This window comes from Oncorhynchus mykiss, chromosome 15, assembly GCF_013265735.2.
Source record: "Oncorhynchus mykiss isolate Arlee chromosome 15, USDA_OmykA_1.1, whole genome shotgun sequence".
Classification (NCBI taxonomy): Eukaryota; Metazoa; Chordata; class Actinopteri; order Salmoniformes; family Salmonidae; genus Oncorhynchus; species Oncorhynchus mykiss.
In genome coordinates, this window is record NC_048579.1 from 72,464,119 (window position 1) to 72,481,788 (window position 17,670).

Sequence of the window (17,670 nt, forward strand, 5' to 3'; positions counted from 1 at the left end):
CCGGCTGACCCACATGATCAACTACCATGAACAGAACCTGCTACAGATGAGGAAGAGCCACGACAACGCTGTGCAGAGTCGCAATGACAGGTGAGTCTGGTAGTCTGTCTGTTTGTCTGCCTGTCTGTTCGAAGAGGGAGAACCATGACGCGGCCATGCAGAGCCTCAATGACAGGTGAGTCTGTCTGTCTGTCAGATGAGGAAGAGCCACGACAACGCCGTGCAGAGCCTCAATGACAGGTGAGTCTGGTAGTCTGTCTGTTTGTCTGCCTGTCTGTCCGAAGAGGGAGAACCATGACGCGGCCATGCAGAGCCTCAATGACAGGAGAGTCTGTCTGTCTGTCTGAAGAGGAAGAGCCAAAACACGACCATGCAGAGCCTCAATGACAGGAGAGTCTGTCTGTCTGTCCGAAGAGGAAGAGCCAAAACACGACCATGCAGAGCGGCAATGACAGGTGAGTCTGTCTGTCAGATGAGGAGGAGCCAAAGCACGGCCATGCAGAGCGGCAATGACAGGTGAGTTTGTCTGTCAGATGAGGAGGAGCCAAAGCACGGCCATGCAGAGCGGCTATGACAGGTGAGTCTGGCTTTCTGTTGATCAGTTTGCACTGTCCACATGACCACCAACCAAGATTCTACATATGAGATAGGGTAAGGCAGCTATTGCTTACGACTAACTACAGGCAACGATGCTGAACAATGTGGGCAATTGGGCGGCTACTGATGGTATTTGACTTATCCTCATCCCTACTTTACAATTTGGTAGCTCTCTCAGTGGTTTCTCTCTCTCTGTCTCTGGCAGAGGGGTACAGTTGCTGGAGCGTGAGGAGGAGATGTGTATTTTCTACGAGAAGGTGAATGTTCAGGAGGGCCTGATCAGAGACGGTAACATAGAGATGCAGGCGCTGGAGGAGGAGACGCGCTGCCTGCAGATGATCACCAAGGAAGAAGGAAGACAGACAGCCCTCAGCAGGAAGCTGCTGCCCTGCCAGAGGAGACTGAAGGGAGAGAGCACCATGCTGCAGATACAGGTACATTAGAAGCCTGGGTCATATTCATGAAGGCAAACCGTTCCAAAACGCTTTGCAACAGACAAAGAAAAAACAAACCTTTTCTTATTGGTTAGTTCAGCTAGTCCCTCCCTGTTTCAGTCAGTTTTCTTCCGTTTAGTGCCTCGTGAATACGACCCTGTTGTCTGACGTCAGATAACACTGGACTGTCAGTCAAAGGGCAGGTCTCAGCATCTGACGGGAGGAAATGGATAGGAACCTCTGAGAACTGGTTGCTAACTCTGTCGTACTGTTGTACGGCAACATGGCTGCCCTCGCCAACATCTCTGACTGGAGAGTACTGTAGCCTAATGGGTAGCTGACTATATGCCTCCTCAGATAGCTTCTCCATGACACCATCTGCCAGTAGGGACCTGACAAGGACACCCTGGAGAACAAACACTTAAAGACATGCTCCGGTACTTTTTATCCAGCGGTTCTGAAAGTAGCACCCATGAGTCAAAAGTGGTCCCCAAAAATGGTGTACTACGTCACATATGTGCAGATATGTGCACCACGTCATTGCTCTCTCTCTCGCTCTGTTGTGTGTGCGTCACTCAAATGGCGCAGGACTGAAGCTCATTGGCTGAAACTCGATTTGCTAAGGGTCTGGCCCACATGGGGGGGAAATGTAGGGAAAATGGCACAGCACAGCTTCCAGAAAACAGTCGCTTTCGTGGCTAATTAAGAGAGTAATCTGCTCATAGATTGTGCATGTATGAACTACATATTGATACATCTGGCCCAAAGCAGATGGTTTAAAAAATATTTACTAGTCACCAAAGTTCCGGAGCATATCTTTAATGGATTCAATAGCTCAGCAGTGGTGGCTGGTGGCACTCTAAATCAGAGGATGGGCTGAACGGATTAAACACATGGTTTCCATGGTTTCCTTGTGTGTAATACCATTTCATTCTTCCATTCCAGGCATTATTATGAGCCGTCCTCCCTTCACCATCCTCCTGTGATGTTCAGTGCTCAAAGGGTTAGAGCAATGCTATTAAAAACATTCAGCGGGATCCCATTTTTTCAGCCAGAATTTCTCACGACTCCATTCAAGGCCAAATCTTAAACCTTAAAATCTGTACATTTAGATTTTTATATCAACAAATAACCTTAAATTCATTGCATTTTCTTATCAAAGTGAAAAGAAACCAATAAATACTTTTACTCAATAAATTATATTTTTCAAAAACGTATAACAATAATCTGTATATATATTTTTTGGGGGGAGACCCCACTGCAGTTCCACCATGACCCCACTAGGGGTTGCAACCCTGACTTTGAATACCAGTGGGTTAGAGGGGAGGTTCATTAGCTACAGTGCCAATGTAACCGATCATATAACCCAAACACTGTCACAAAGGCTGTCTGAGAGAGACAGCCTCTGTTGCCTCATCAGACAGGTGGTATTTGAGCTTTAATTTCCTGACCTCACCCATTGCTCTTAGTTCCTGTAGTTCGTTTTTTACTAAGGCTGAATGAATTCAGAACTGTTCTATGATTCCGTGCCTCGGTTGTTTCTCGGCTGAATAGGTGACCTTTGTCATTCCATAACCTGGCACTTTTATAGAGACATTCCTCTCTCTGTCTACAAGCCAGACAGGCCAGCATTGGAGCCAGGGCCGGAGCTGAGGGTTGAGGCCTGGGTTGGGGTGGCATTGGAGCCGGGGCCGGAGATGAGGGTTGAGGCCTGGGTTGGGGTGGCATTGGCCCACTGCTCTTTACTGGAATCCATCCATAATGACCAACAGGCAGTGGATGTCCCCTGATGGCCCAAATGTCTCTGTCTGGATTCTGGAAGGGGCAATGGCTTCTTATGGCGCCAAGTCTCACAGTGCTCTCAGTGCCCACTGGAGAGTATGGGTGGAATTGGGACCAAGTCTCACAGTGCTCTCAGTGCCCACTGGAGAGGATGGGTGGAATTGGGACCAAGTCTCACAGTGCTCTCAGTGCCCACTGGAGAGGATGGGTGGAATTGGGACAGACTCCTCAACTCTCCAATCCCCGCTCAGCTGCTTTCTGACAGTGGGAAATTCTACCATAGTTTTGTCCTATTCTGTTGCCTTCCATCCATAAATCAGTCAAGCCATTCATCCATCTATCCCATCCACCCCTCTGTTCCTCAGCTGTGCTGTTGGCTATGTGGTTTAGACAGTCAGGCAGGGGAAGACTGTGTGATTTAGACAGTCAGGGGGAGACTGTGTGATTTAGACAGTCAGGGGGAGACTGTGTTTTAGACAGTCAGGGGGAGACTGTGTTTTAGACAGTCAGGGGGAGACTGTGTGATTTAAACAGTCCGGGGGAGACTGTGTGATTTAGACAGTCAGGGGAGACTGTGTTTTTGACAGTCAGGGGGAGACTGTGTGATTTAAACAGTCAGGGGGAGACTGTGATTTAGACAGTCAGGGGGAGACTGTGTGATCTGTGTGATTTAGACAGTCAGGGGAGACTGTGTGATTTAGACAGTCAGGGGGAGACTGTGTGATTTAAACAGTCAGGGGGAGACTGTGATTTAGACAGTCAAGGGGAGACTGTGTTTTAGACAGTCAGGGGAGACTGTGTTTTAGACAGTCAGGGGGAGACTGTGTGATTTAGACAGTCAGGGGGAGACTGTGTGATTTAAACAGTCAGGGGGAGACTGTGATCTGTGTGATTTAGACAGTCAGGGGAGACTGTGTGATTTAGACAGTCAGGGGGAGACTGTGTGATTTAAACAGTCAGGGGGAGACTGTGATTTAGACAGTCAGGGGAGACTGTGTGATTTAGACAGTCGGGGAGACTGTGTATTTTAGACAGTCAGGCAGAGACTGTGTGATTTAGACAGTTAGGGGGAGACTGTGTGATTTAAACAGTCAGGGGGAGACTGTGTGATTTAGACAGTCAGGGGGAGACTGTGTGATTTAGACAGTTAGGGGAGACTGCGTGATTTAAACAGTCAGGGGGAGACTGTGTGATTTAGACAGTTAAGGGAGACTGTGTGATTTAGACAGTCAGGGGGAGACTGTGTGATTTAGACAGTTAGGGGAGACTGCGTGATTTAAACAGTCAGGGGGAGACTGTGTGATTTAGACAGTCAGGGGGAGACTGTGTGATTTAGACAGTCAGGGGAGACTGCGTGATTTAGACAGTCAGGGGGAGACTGTGTGATTTAAACAGTCAGGGGGAGACTGTGTGATTTAGACAGTTAGGGGGAGACTGTGTGATTTAGACAGTCAGGGGGAGACTGTGTGATTTAGACAGTCAGGGGGAGACTGTGTGATTTAGACAGTCAGGGGGAGACTGTGTGATTTAGACAGTCAGGGGGAGACTGTGTGATTTAGACAGTCAGGGGGAGACTGTGTGATTTAGACAGTCAGGGGGAGACTGTGTGATTTAGACAGTCAGGGGGAGACTGTGTGATTTAGACAGTCAGGGGGAGACTGTGTGATTTAGACAGTTAGGGGGAGACTGTGTGATTTAGACAGTCAGGGGGAGACTGTGTGATTTAGACAGTCAGGGGGAGACTGTGTGATTTAGACAGTCAGGGGGAGACTGTGTGATTTAGACAGTCAGGGGGAGACTGTGTGATTTAGACAGTCAGGGGGAGACTGTGTGATTTAGACAGTCAGGGGGAGACTGTGTGTTTTAGACAGTCAGGGGGAGACTGTGTGATTTAGACAGTCAGGGGGAGACTGTGTGATTTAGACAGTCAGGGGGAGACTGTGTTTTAAACAGTCAGGGGGAGACTGTGTGATTTAGACAGTCAGGGGGAGACTGTGTGATTTAGACAGTTAGGGGGAGACTGTGTGATTTAGACAGTCAGGGGGAGACTGTGTGATTTAGACAGTCAGGGGGAGACTGTGTGATTTAAACAGTCAGGTGAGACTGTGTGATTTAGACAGTCAGGGGGAGACTGTGTGATTTAGACAGTCAGGGGGAGACTGTGTGATTTAGACAGTCAGGGGGAGACTGTGTTTTAGACAGTCAGGGGGAGACTGTGTGATTTAGACAGTCAGGGGGAGACTGTGTGATTTAAACAGTCAGGGGGAGACTGTGATCTGTGTGATTTAGACAGTCAGGGGAGACTGTGTGATTTAGACAGTCAGGGGGAGACTGTGTGATTTAAACAGTCAGGGGGAGACTGTGATTTAGACAGTCAGGGGAGACTGTGTGATTTAGACAGTCGGGGAGACTGTGTATTTTAGACAGTCAGGCAGAGACTGTGTGATTTAGACAGTCAGGGGGAGACTGTGTGATTTAAACAGTCAGGGGGAGACTGTGTGATTTAGACAGTCAGGGGGAGACTGTGTGATTTAGACAGTTAGGGGAGACTGTGTGATTTAAACAGTCAGGGGGAGACTGTGTGATTTAGACAGTTAGGGGAGACTGTGTGATTTAGACAGTCAGGGGGAGACTGTGTGATTTAGACAGTTAGGGGAGACTGCGTGATTTAAACAGTCAGGGGGAGACTGTGTGATTTAGACAGTCAGGGGGAGACTGTGTGATTTAGACAGTCAGGGGAGACTGCGTGATTTAGACAGTCAGGGGGAGACTGTGTGATTTAAACAGTCAGGGGGAGACTGTGTGATTTAGACAGTCAGGTGGAGACTGTGTGATTTAGACAGTCAGGGGGAGACTGTGTGATTTAGACAGTCAGGGGGAGACTGTGTGATTTAGACAGTCAGGGGGAGACTGTGTGATTTAGACAGTCAGGGGGAGACTGTGTGATTTAGACAGTCAGGGGGAGACTGTGTGATTTAGACAGTCAGGGGGAGACTGTGTGATTTAGACAGTCAGGGGGAGACTGTGTGATTTAGACAGTCAGGGGGAGACTGTGTGATTTAGACAGTTAGGGGGAGACTGTGTGATTTAGACAGTCAGGGGGAGACTGTGTGATTTAGACAGTCAGGGGGAGACTGTGTGATTTAGACAGTCAGGGGGAGACTGTGTGATTTAGACAGTCAGGGGGAGACTGTGTGATTTAGACAGTCAGGGGGAGACTGTGTGATTTAGACAGTCAGGGGGAGACTGTGTGATTTAGACAGTCAGGGGGAGACTGTGTGATTTAGACAGTCAGGGGGAGACTGTGTGTTTTAGACAGTCAGGGGGAGACTGTGTGATTTAGACAGTCAGGGGGAGACTGTGTGATTTAGACAGTCAGGGGGAGACTGTGTTTTAAACAGTCAGGGGGAGACTGTGTGATTTAGACAGTCAGGGGGAGACTGTGTGATTTAGACAGTCGGGGAGACTGTGTATTTTAGACAGTCAGGCAGAGACTGTGTGATTTAGACAGTCAGGGGGAGACTGTGTGATTTAAACAGTCAGGGGGAGACTGTGTGATTTAGACAGTCAGGGGGAGACTGTGTGATTTAGACAGTTAGGGGAGACTGTGTGATTTAAACAGTCAGGGGGAGACTGTGTGATTTAAACAGTCAGGGGGAGACTGTGTGATTTAGACAGTCAGGGGGAGACTGTGTGATTTAGACAGTCAGGGGGAGACTGTGTGATTTAGACAGTCAGGGGGAGACTGTGTGATTTAGACAGTCAGGGGGAGACTGTGTGATTTAGACAGTCAGGGGGAGACTGTGTGATTTAGACAGTTAGGGGAGACTGCGTGATTTAAACAGTCAGGGGGAGACTGTGTGATTTAGACAGTCAGGGGGAGACTGTGTGATTTAGACAGTCAGGGGAGACTGCGTGATTTAGACAGTCAGGGGGAGACTGTGTGATTTAAACAGTCAGGGGGAGACTGTGTGATTTAGACAGTCAGGGGGAGACTGTGTGATTTAGACAGTCAGGGGGAGACTGTGTGATTTAGACAGTCAGGGGGAGACTGTGTGATTTAGACAGTCAGGGGGAGACTGTGTGATTTAGACAGTCAGGGGGAGACTGTGTGATTTAGACAGTCAGGGGGAGACTGTGTGATTTAGACAGTCAGGGGGAGACTGTGTGATTTAGACAGTCAGGGGGAGACTGTGTGATTTAGACAGTCAGGGGGAGACTGTGTGATTTAGACAGTTAGGGGGAGACTGTGTGATTTAGACAGTCAGGGGGAGACTGTGTGATTTAGACAGTCAGGGGGAGACTGTGTGATTTAGACAGTCAGGGGGAGACTGTGTGATTTAGACAGTCAGGGGGAGACTGTGTGATTTAGACAGTCAGGGGGAGACTGTGTGATTTAGACAGTCAGGGGGAGACTGTGTGATTTAGACAGTCAGGGGGAGACTGTGTGATTTAGACAGTCAGGGGGATTGTGGTATTGGCAGAGATGAAGTAAACAGCGTTCCCGATCCACCATGATGTGATCACATTAAACAACAATGTGTCACTGTGAAACAGATGTATCTTATTCTCAGGCTGTTTACACTTCAGAGAGGACTGTGTCTGTTGTTAGAATGCACTTAAGATCACACAGTATAAAATATTAAAGTTTGTGTGTGAAATTCAATATACACTCTGGATAGCTTTTCCTTGACCCAAGCCAGAAGCAACCTTTAATCGCTTTCAAATAAACAATTCAACTGTTTTACAGTACAGAGATGCCCTGGTTTATCAGTGCTCTGAGGGCGTGGGGGTTTTACAGTACAGAGATGCCCTGGTTTATCAGTGTTCTGAGGGCGTGGGGGTTTTACAGTACAGAGATGCCCTGGTTTATCAGTGTTCTGAGGGCGGTAGGGGTTTTACAGTACAGAGATGCCCTGGTTTATCAGTGCTCTGAGGGCGGTGGGGGTTTTACAGTACAGAGCTGCCCTGGTTTATCAGTGTTCTGAGGGCGGTGGGGGTTTTACAGTACAGAGCTGCCCTGGTTTATCAGTGTTCTGAGGGCGGTGGGGGTTTTACAGTACAGAGATGCCCTGGTTTATCAGTGCTCTGAGGGCGGTGGGGGTTTTACAGTACAGAGATGCCCTGGTTTATCAGTGCTCTGAGGGCGGTGGGGGTTTTACAGTACAGAGATGCCCTGGTTTATCAGTGCTCTGAGGGCGGTGGGGGTTTTACAGTACAGAGATGCCCTGGTTTATCAGTGCTCTGAGGGCGGTGGGGGTTTTACAGTACAGAGATGCCCTGGTTTATCAGTGCTCTGAGGGCGTGGTGGTTTTACAGTACAGAGACAGTCAGTCAGGCAGTGAGACAGTTAACCAACCAGACAGCCAGTCACTGTCAGCCAGTCAGGCAGTGAGACAGTTAACCAACCAGAAAGTCAGTCACTGTCAGCCAGTCAGGCAGTGAGACAGTTAACCAACCAGCCAGCCAGGCAGTGAGACAGTTAACCAACCAGACAGTCAGTCAGTGAGACAGTTAACCAACCAGACAGTCAGTCACTGTCAGCCAGTCAGGCAGTGAGACAGTTAACCAACCAGCCAGCCAGTCAGTGAGACAGTTAACCAACCAGCCAGTCAGGCAATGAGACAGTTAACCAACCAGCCAGTCAGGCAGTGAGACAGTGACGTCCTCCAGTATGGGCCTCAGCATGCAGCTCTGTTTCTCTCTCTGACTGATGTGAGTGATGTGAGGGTGGTGTGCAGAGTGATTAAATCACATAGTAAATCATCAGCCTCTAATGTAATGAAGGTCTCAGATCCAATCTCTCACTCTCACATTCTCTTGTTCTCTCTCTCTCTCACGCTCTCTCTCCCTCTTTTTCTCTGTCTCTCTCATTCCTCTCGGGTCTCTCTCTGAGGGTGGTCTCAGTCTACAGTACAGTCGTCTTTTAGTCCATCAGAGTTTGATTATGAACAGCAGAGGCATTTGAAAATCTCATTCCGTTGTTGGAGTCCATGGAGGATGTTTCTTAGAACACGTACACATTACATCACATGACAGGAAGACACCGGAGACAGAGAAGGTGTGAGACTGTCTCTGAGCGTGCTTACTTCCACTGGACTCCATGATCATATGAGATGTATGGTGTTAAACAGGACGAATGCAGCTACGCTCGTCCTGTCACAGACCTGCTAGGATCATCCCTCCTTCATTAAAGGCAGAAGAGAAGACGTAAAGGAGCTTCTTTTCTCTTCCTGTCTGTTGACCTCTTCTCCTCCCGATCAGCTCTGCTTCATTAGGCAGCTTCAGCTGGAAGAGAATGTGCATCACACACGCAGAAGGAGAGGGTGGTGATGTGTCTCCCGACGGGTTCATTCATACCGTGGCGTGGCATGGAGCTCCATGCGCGGACATGTGTAGGAACCATGACTGTGTGAAAGATGTGCACATCCCAAATCTCCATTCTGGGGTCAACAGCTGAGTTACAGTAATTCTGTGAATAATGAGAAATGATATAATGGTTATCAGGATAGGAAACCTACACGTTATTAACCTGCAACTCATATTAACTTGCAAATCATGCAGAAACAAACCCTATGAATGCTAATTGATGTAATGGTTACCAGGAAAGGAAGCCTAGTGTATCTGTTAAGCTGCTCGTCAGGCTGAAACAAACCATAATGACTTCTATCATGGTGTTGTCTAACACATCATCCCAACACAATTTAGATGATTGTGAGGTCGAGTTGGTCTCTGACACAGGAGGTTGGTGGCACCTTAATGGGGGAGGACAGGCTCGTGGTAATGGCTGGACCGGAATCAGTGGAATGGTATCAAATACATCAGACACATGGTTTCCATGGTTTCCAAGTGTTTGATAACATTCCATTCGCTCCGTTCCAGCCATTATTATGAGCCGTCCTCCCCTCAGCAGCCTCCAATGGTCTCTGAATATCCTCATGGATGATAAAAGTCGACTTCTCCCTTCTTTTCTCCTCTCCTTTCTCCTCTCCTTTCTTCTCTTCTCCTCTATTCTTCTCCTCTCTTCTCTTCTCCTCTCTTCTCTTCTCCTCTCTTCTGTCTCCTCTCTTCTGTCTCCTCTCTTCTCTTCTCTTCTCCTCTCTTCTGTCTCCTCTCTTCTCCTCTCTTCTCTTCTCCTCTCTTCTGTCTCCTCTCTTCTCCTCTCTTCTCTTCTCTTCTCCTCTCTTCTGTCTCCTCTCTTCTCTTCTCCTCTCTTCTGTCTCCTCTCTTCTCTTCTCTTCTCTTCTCCTCTCTTCTGTCTCCTCTCTTCTCTTCTCTTCTCCTCTCTTCTGTCTCCTCTCTTCTCTTCTCTTCTCTCTTCTCCTCTCCTCTCTTCTCTTCTCCTCTCTTCTCTTCTCCTCTCTTCTGTCTCCTCTCTTCCCTCTCCTGTTCTGTCCTGTAGCTGTCAGAGTGTAAGGAGCGTATGTTGGAGCTAGAGAAGGCCCTGGAGGATCCAGGACAGGAGAACAGGGCCAGAGAGCTGGAGGGGAATGACCCATCTCCTGTTGAACTCATCCAGAAGATAGAACAGGTAAAAGCCTACAGTACTGAAGCTGCTTTACAGTCCTGCAGGCAGATTTCAGAACAGTGGGAAGGTCTGAGTCTAAACGGTCAGTGTATCTGAAGGAGACTAGGAACACAAACTATGCCACTTTACTTGAGGGAAGGTGAAGTCATCAATCAAGATTGCCACCAATGAATCACATCCCGTCGTTATAATTGATTGAGGTTGAAGGTGTGTGTGTGTGTGTGTGTGTATGTGTGTGTGTGTGTGTGTGTGTGTGTGTGTGTGTGTGTGTGTGTGTGTGTGTGTGTGTGTGTTCAGCTGGAGGTTGGCTTGGCGGAGCGGGAAGAGCTGCTCCTGGAGAAGGACTTGGTGTTTGAGCAGGTGACCCGGCTTTCTCAGCGAATCAGAGCTAAGGCCGAGAACGGCAAGCAGGACACACTGCAGCTAGCCAAGAAGGTACACACACACACACACACACAGGAGGCAGCCAAAAGGGTACACACACACACACACACACACACACACACACACACAAAGGAAGCAGCCAAGAAGGCATCTACTGCCAAACTCATCCATTCACACACTCACAGTCGGGGTAGAGGATCTTGGAGCGTGGTGGCTCCATGTGCCTGCTGCAGCCTAGCAGACTGACTGCCCTCTCACCCGGCTCCCTGCAGGGCCCAGCCCAGTGTCTCCTGGATGAAGTATCACCTGCCCACCAGGCCAAGGCTGTTAGTTATCTCAATGAGTCAATGAGCTATGTTACACACACACAGCCTCACAAAGACACACGCTCCCTAACACACACACAGCCAATGAGCCATGTTACACACACACAGCCTCACAAAGACACACGCTCCCTAACACACACACAGCCAATGAGTCATGTTACACACACACACAGCCTCACAAAGACACACTCATCCATGTTACACACACACACAGCCAATGAGTCATGTTACACACACACATAGCCAATGAGCCAAAGTTGCTGTGCACTCTGAGGCAAATCCTCTCAGCACGCTTAGATAACCTCACTGGGCCCCAGCAGCCAGCATGCCAAGCTGAGGCTCTGGGATCTGGAGGATGTTAGATATCAGTTTATCTGGAGGATATTAGATATTAGTTTGATCTGGAGGATGTCAGATATTAGTTTATCTGGAGGATGCTAGATATTAGTTTATCTGGAGGATGTTAGATATCAGTTTGATCTGGAGGATGTTAGATATTAGTTTATCTGGAGGATGTTAGATATTAGTTTATCTGGAGGATGTTAGATATTAGTTTGATCTGGAGGATGTCAGATATTAGTTTATCTGGAGGATGTTAGATATTAGTTTATCTGGAGGATGTTAGATTGATCTGGAGGATGTTAGATTGATCTGGAGGATGTTAGATTGATCTGGAGGATGTCAGATATCAGTTTATCTGGAGGATGTCAGATATTAGTTTATCTGGAGGATGTTAGATTGATCTGGAGGATGTTAGATATTAGTTTATCTGGAGGATGTTAGATATTAGTTTGATCTAGAGGATGTTAGTTTGATCTGGAGGATGTTAGATATTAGTTTATCTGGAGGATGTTAGATATTAGTTTATCTGGAGGATGTTAGATTGATCTGGAGGATGTCAGATATTAGTTTATCTGGAGGATGTTAGATTGATCTGGAGGATGTTAGATATTAGTTTATCTGGAGGATGTTAGATTATCTGGAGGATGTTAGATATTAGTTTGATCTGGAGGATGTTAGATATTAGTTTATCTGGAGGATATTAGTTTATCTGGAGGATGTTAGATATTCGTTTATCTGGAGGATGTTAGATATTCGTTTATCTGGAGGATATTAGTTTATCTGGAGGATGTTAGATATTAGTTTGATCTGGAGGATGTTAGATATTAGTTTATCTGGAGGATATTAGTTTATCTGGAGGATGTTAGATATTAGTTTGATCTGGAGGATGTTAGATATTAGTTTATCTGGAGGATGTTAGATATTAGTTTGATCTAGAGGATGTTAGTTTGATCTGGAGGATGTTAGATATTAGTTTATCTGGAGGATGTTAGATATTAGTTTATCTGGAGGATGTTAGATTGATCTGGAGGATGTCAGATATTAGTTTATTTGGAGGATGTTAGATTGATCTGGAGGATGTTAGATATTAGTTTATCTGGAGGATGTTAGATTATCTGGAGGATGTTAGATATTAGTTTGATCTGGAGGATGTTAGATATTAGTTTATCTGGAGGATATTAGTTTATCTGGAGGATGTTAGATATTCGTTTATCTGGAGGATGTTAGATATTCGTTTATCTGGAGGATATTAGTTTATCTGGAGGATGTTAGATATTAGTTTGATCTGGAGGATGTTAGATATTAGTTTATCTGGAGGATATTAGTTTATCTGGAGGATGTTAGATATTAGTTTGATCTGGAGGATGTTAGATATTAGTTTATCTGGAGGATATTAGTTTATCTGGAGGATGTTAGATATTAGTTTGATCTGGAGGATGTCAGATATTAGTTTATCTGGAGGATGTTAGATTGATCTGGACGATGTTAGATATCAGTTTATCTGGAGGATGTTAGATATCAGTTTGATCTGGAGGATGTTAGATATTAGTTTATCTGGAGGATGTTAGATATTAGTTTATCTGGAGGATGTTAGATATTAGTTTATCTGGAGGATGTTAGATATCAGTTTATCTGGAGGATGTTAGATATTAGTTTGATCTGGAGGATGTTAGATATTAGTTTATCTGGAGGATATTAGTTTATCTGGAGGATGTTAGATATTAGTTTGATCTGGAGGATGTCAGATATTAGTTTATCTGGAGGGTATTAGTTTATCTGGAGGATGTTGGATATTAGTTTATCTGGAGGATATCAGTTTATCTGGAGGATGTTGGATATTAGTTTATCTGGAGGATGTTAGATATTAGTTTATCTGGAGGATGTTAGATATTAGTTTATCTGGAGGATATTAGATATTAGTTTGATCTGGAGGATGTTAGATATTCGTTTATCTGGAGGATATTAGTTTATCTGGAGGATGTTAGATATTAGTTTGATCTGGAGGATGTTAGATATTAGTTTATCTGGAGGATGTTAGATATTAGTTTATCTGGAGGATATTAGTTTATCTGGAGGATGTTAGATATCAGTTTGATCTAGATGATGTTAGATTGATCTGGAGGATTAGTTTAAGTGCACTATTGGGTGACTGAGTGTGTCTAAGTATATACATAGTGTGTGTGTATTGGAGGCAGGGATGGAAATGAATGTAGCCCGCTAGCCCGAGGCTAGTACTGTTCAGACCAGGCTAGTACTGTTCAGACCAGGCTAGTACTGTTCAGACCAGGCTAGTACTGTTCAGACTAGTACTGTTCAGACCAGGATAGTACTGTTCAGACCAGGCTAGTACTGTTCAGACTAGTACTGTTCAGACCAGGCTAGTACTGTTCAGACTAGTACTGTTCAGACCAGGCTAGTACTGTTCAGACTAGTACTGTTCAGACTAGTACTGTTCAGACCAGGCTAGTAGAACATGTTCCCAACTACCCCGCCGACTAGAGAAACTCTGTCTTTTCAAATATCATGTCAGTCTGGCTGTCTATCTGTCAGTCTGTCAGGCTGTCTGTGCGTTAACCAGCCCCCTCTCTCCTCTCTCTCAGGTGAATGAGTTGCAGGGCCGTATCAAGGAGTCAACCAGGAGGATGATGGCCGTGGTGTCTGAGTTGTCGATGCGCCAAGCCAGCGCCATGACCCTGCAGCAGGTAAAAAGGAGACTATTTTAGATTGACCAGCATTTCCTAGTCTGGTGGACCCATACTGTAGACCCCTGTAGCCAACTGGGACCAGGCTAAGGTCAAGTCTAAGGATTATACTGTAGATCCCTGTAGCCAACTGGGACCAGGCTAAGGTCAAGTCTAAGGATTATACTGTAGATCCCTGTAGCCAACTGGGACCAGGCTAAGGTCAAGTCTAAGGATTATACTGTAGATCCCTGTAGCCAACTGGGACCAGGCTAAGGTCAAGTCTACGGATTATACTGTAGACCCCTGTAGCCAACTGGGACCAGGCTAAGGTCAAGTCTAAGGATTATACTGTAGACCCCTGTAGCCAACTGGGACCAGGCTAAGGTCAAGTCTAAGGATTATACTGTAGACCCCTGTAGCCAACTGGGACCAGGCTAAGGTCAAGTCTAAGGATTATACTGTAGATCCCTGTAGCCAACTGGGACCAGGCTAAGGTCAAGTCTACGGATTATACTGTAGATCCCTGTAACCAACTGGGACCAGGCTAAGGTCAAGTCTACGGATTATACTGTAGATCCCTGTAACCAACTTGGACCAGGCTAAGGTCAAGTCTAAGGATTATACTGTAGATCCCTGTAGCCAACTGGGACCAGGCTAAGGTCAAGTCTACGGATTATACTGTAGATCCCTGTAGCCAACTGGGACCAGGCTAAGGTCAAGTCTAAGGATTATACTGTAGATCCCTGTAGCCAACTGGGACCAGGCTAAGGTCAAGTCTAAGGATTATACTGTAGATCCCTGTATCCAACTGGGACCAGGCTAAGGTCAAGTCTAAGGATTATACTGTAGATCCCTGTAGCCAACTGGGACCAGGCTAAAGTCAAGTCTAAGGATTATACTGTAGATCCCTGTAACCAACTGGGACCAGGCTAAGGTCAAGTCTAAGGATTATACTGTAGATCCCTGTATCCAACTGGGACCAGGCTAAGGTCAAGTCTAAGGATTATACTGTAGATCCCTGTAGCCAACTGGGACCAGGCTAAGGTCAAGTCTAAGGATTATACTGTAGATCCCTGTAGCCAACTGGGACCAGGCTAAGGTCAAGTCTAAGGATTATACTGTAGATCCCTGTAGCCAACTGGGACCAGGCTAAGGTCAAGTCTAAAGATTATACTGTAGATCCCTGTAGCCAACTGGGACCAGGCTAAGGTCAAGTCTACGGATTGTACTGTAGATCCCTGTATCCAATTGGGGCCAGGCTAAGGTCAAGTCTACGGATTATACTGTAGATCCCTGTAACCAACTGGGACCAGGCTAAGGTCAAGTCTAAGGATTATACTGTAGATCCCTGTAGCCAACTGGGACCAGGCTAAGGTCAAGTCTACGGATTATACTGTAGATCCCTGTAGCCAACTGGGACCAGGCTAAGGTCAAGTCTAAGGATTATACTGTAGATCCCTGTAGCCAACTGGGACCAGGCTAAGGTCAAGTCTAAGGATTATACTGTAGATCCCTGTAGCCAACTGGGACCAGGCTAAGGTCAAGTCTAAGGATTTCCAACTTTTACAACATCATCCTCTTTCCCTACATCGATCTACCCAAGCACAAATATCCTCCTAATAATCTTCCTCTTCCTGACATTCCATGTTGTGTTGATCCCACCCCTGTCAGGAGCTGAAGGAGAGGGAGCTGTTCCTGGACACCTGCCACCGGCGCCTGGACCAGGGTCTGCCCCCCTCTGAAGACCTGGAGCAGGAGTGGCAACACATCCTCAGGGATGAGCAGCGCAGACAGGCCGACCAGCAGGAGAAAGACAGGGTCAGTCACCCTCCATGACCACAGGACTTTGAATTCGGGATAATTAATGGAGGAATTCATAAATGTTGAACTTGATGCTGAACTTTTGTACTTCTACACTGATAAGTTAACACTGCATTTAACACTTACTGTCAGGCAATCAGATAGAAAAGTTTTATGTAGAAATAGGCGTGCCTCTCTGACATGTAGCGAATGGGGAATCTTGTCAGCTCTATTCATGGTATCTGGCATCTGCAATGTTCAGTAGAATGAACACTGTTCTCTCCAGTACATTTCTAGATACTCTTTTAGATGTACAGTATACCATGAGTTAAATACCAGTATATGGTATACTATGTTGAGGACCTGGATTCTCTCCTCTGTTATAGCTGGTGGAGGAGGAGGAGAGGTCCCAGCTCCCTAGTGGGGTGTACACCACGGCCGAGGCCCGACCCAACGCCTACATCCCCCTGGGGGACACCCTGCCCCTGCCCAAGCCCTACGGAGCCCTGGCCCCCTTCAAACCCTCCGAGCCCGGCACCAACATCAGACACATTCGCAAGCCTGAACCAAAACCCATTGAGATATAGACCTGGACCAAACCCATTGAGATATACTGTAGACCTGGACCAAACCCATTGAGATATACTGTAGACCTGGACCAAACCCATTGAGATATAGACCTGGACCAAACCCATTGAGATATACTGTAGACCTGGACCAAACCCATTGAGATATACTGTAGACCTGGACCAAACCCATTGAGATATACTGTAGACCTGGACCAAACCCATTGAGATATACTGTAGACCTGGACCAAACCCATTGAGATATAGACCTGGACCAAACCCATTGAGATATACTGTAGACCTGGACCAAACCCATTGAGATATACTGTAGACTTGGACCAAACCCATTGAGATATACTGTAGACCTGGACCAAACCCTCTAGTACTACGTCTAACCCACCTAGATCTATCTGGGACTATAGAGTGACAACATACATTTAATCAACATTTAATTCAGTTAAATTTCTGTTGGCACTAATAGCACTCCATATGAGATACTCAGGTTACCAGTGACAGGACAATATTTATAATCTAGTAGTGTAGCAGCCAATCATCACAGGGCCTTTAGATTCTCAACACAAGCTCATTAAACAGCAGGTATATTTGAACCTCGTCTGCTGTCTTGATCCTTTTTCCTTCCTGAGAAGCGGAGCAGGGAGCGTGCCATGCATCTGGGTTGGATTTCTGCTGAAGTCAGAGGCACGAGGTCTTACTGGCAACACTGTAGCTGTTTCTATTTACCCTCCTCCAGTAACCTAGACCTCACAGAGAATCTTTCAGAGGGATTTCACTGATCATTCTTTACATTTATGGTAAAGGAGGAAGAGAAAGTGGAGTGTGTGTGTGGTAATGAGTTACATTTGAGTTTGTGTGTGTGTGTGTGTGTGTGTGTGTGTGTGTGTGTGTGTGTGTGTGTGTGTGTGTGTGTGTGTGTGTGTGTGTGTGTGTGTGTGTGTGTGTGTGTGTGTGTGTGTGTGTGTGTGTGTGTGTGTGTGTGTGTGTGAGAGCTCTGCGATTCTGAGAATCAAAGTTTGGCTTTGGCAGAAGTGTGCCTGGTGTTCTGACTTGTGGAAGCATCCAAACCAGTGACATCAGATATTCTGTAGAAAGCCTGTTAATTTCCTGAGCGACTGTATCTGTGGAGTTAGCCAGGTCTCAGTCTGTTCCCTCAGCTAACAGGGTGTGTCTCTGACTGTCTCAACCATAACAATCCACACTGCAGCAGAG

At 46.5% G+C, this 17,670-nt stretch overlaps 1 protein-coding gene across 3 annotated transcripts in view; it reads left to right on the forward strand.

Moving 5' to 3' along the window:
• LOC110531894 (coiled-coil domain-containing protein 146) overlaps positions 1 to 17,323 on the forward strand; it is a 65,392-nt gene extending 48,069 nt beyond the window's left edge. For 2 of the 3 annotated variants that reach the window (XM_036945272.1, XM_036945273.1), the window contains exons 15-21: positions 1 to 90; positions 803 to 1,031; positions 10,216 to 10,344; positions 10,639 to 10,776; positions 13,994 to 14,095; positions 15,749 to 15,895; positions 16,264 to 16,569. The exon at positions 1 to 90 is cut by the window's left edge and continues 59 nt beyond it. In XM_036945272.1, coding sequence (XP_036801167.1) covers positions 1 to 90; positions 803 to 1,031; positions 10,216 to 10,344; positions 10,639 to 10,776; positions 13,994 to 14,095; positions 15,749 to 15,895; positions 16,264 to 16,464 — 1,036 coding nt within the window. In that variant the 3' untranslated portion in view covers positions 16,465 to 16,569. Of the gene's footprint in view, positions 91 to 802; positions 1,032 to 10,215; positions 10,345 to 10,638; positions 10,777 to 13,993; positions 14,096 to 15,748; positions 15,896 to 16,263 lie in introns of all 3 variants that reach the window. The other variant, XM_036945274.1, reaches the window with a different exon arrangement.
• Positions 17,324 to 17,670: the final 347 nt, after the last annotated feature.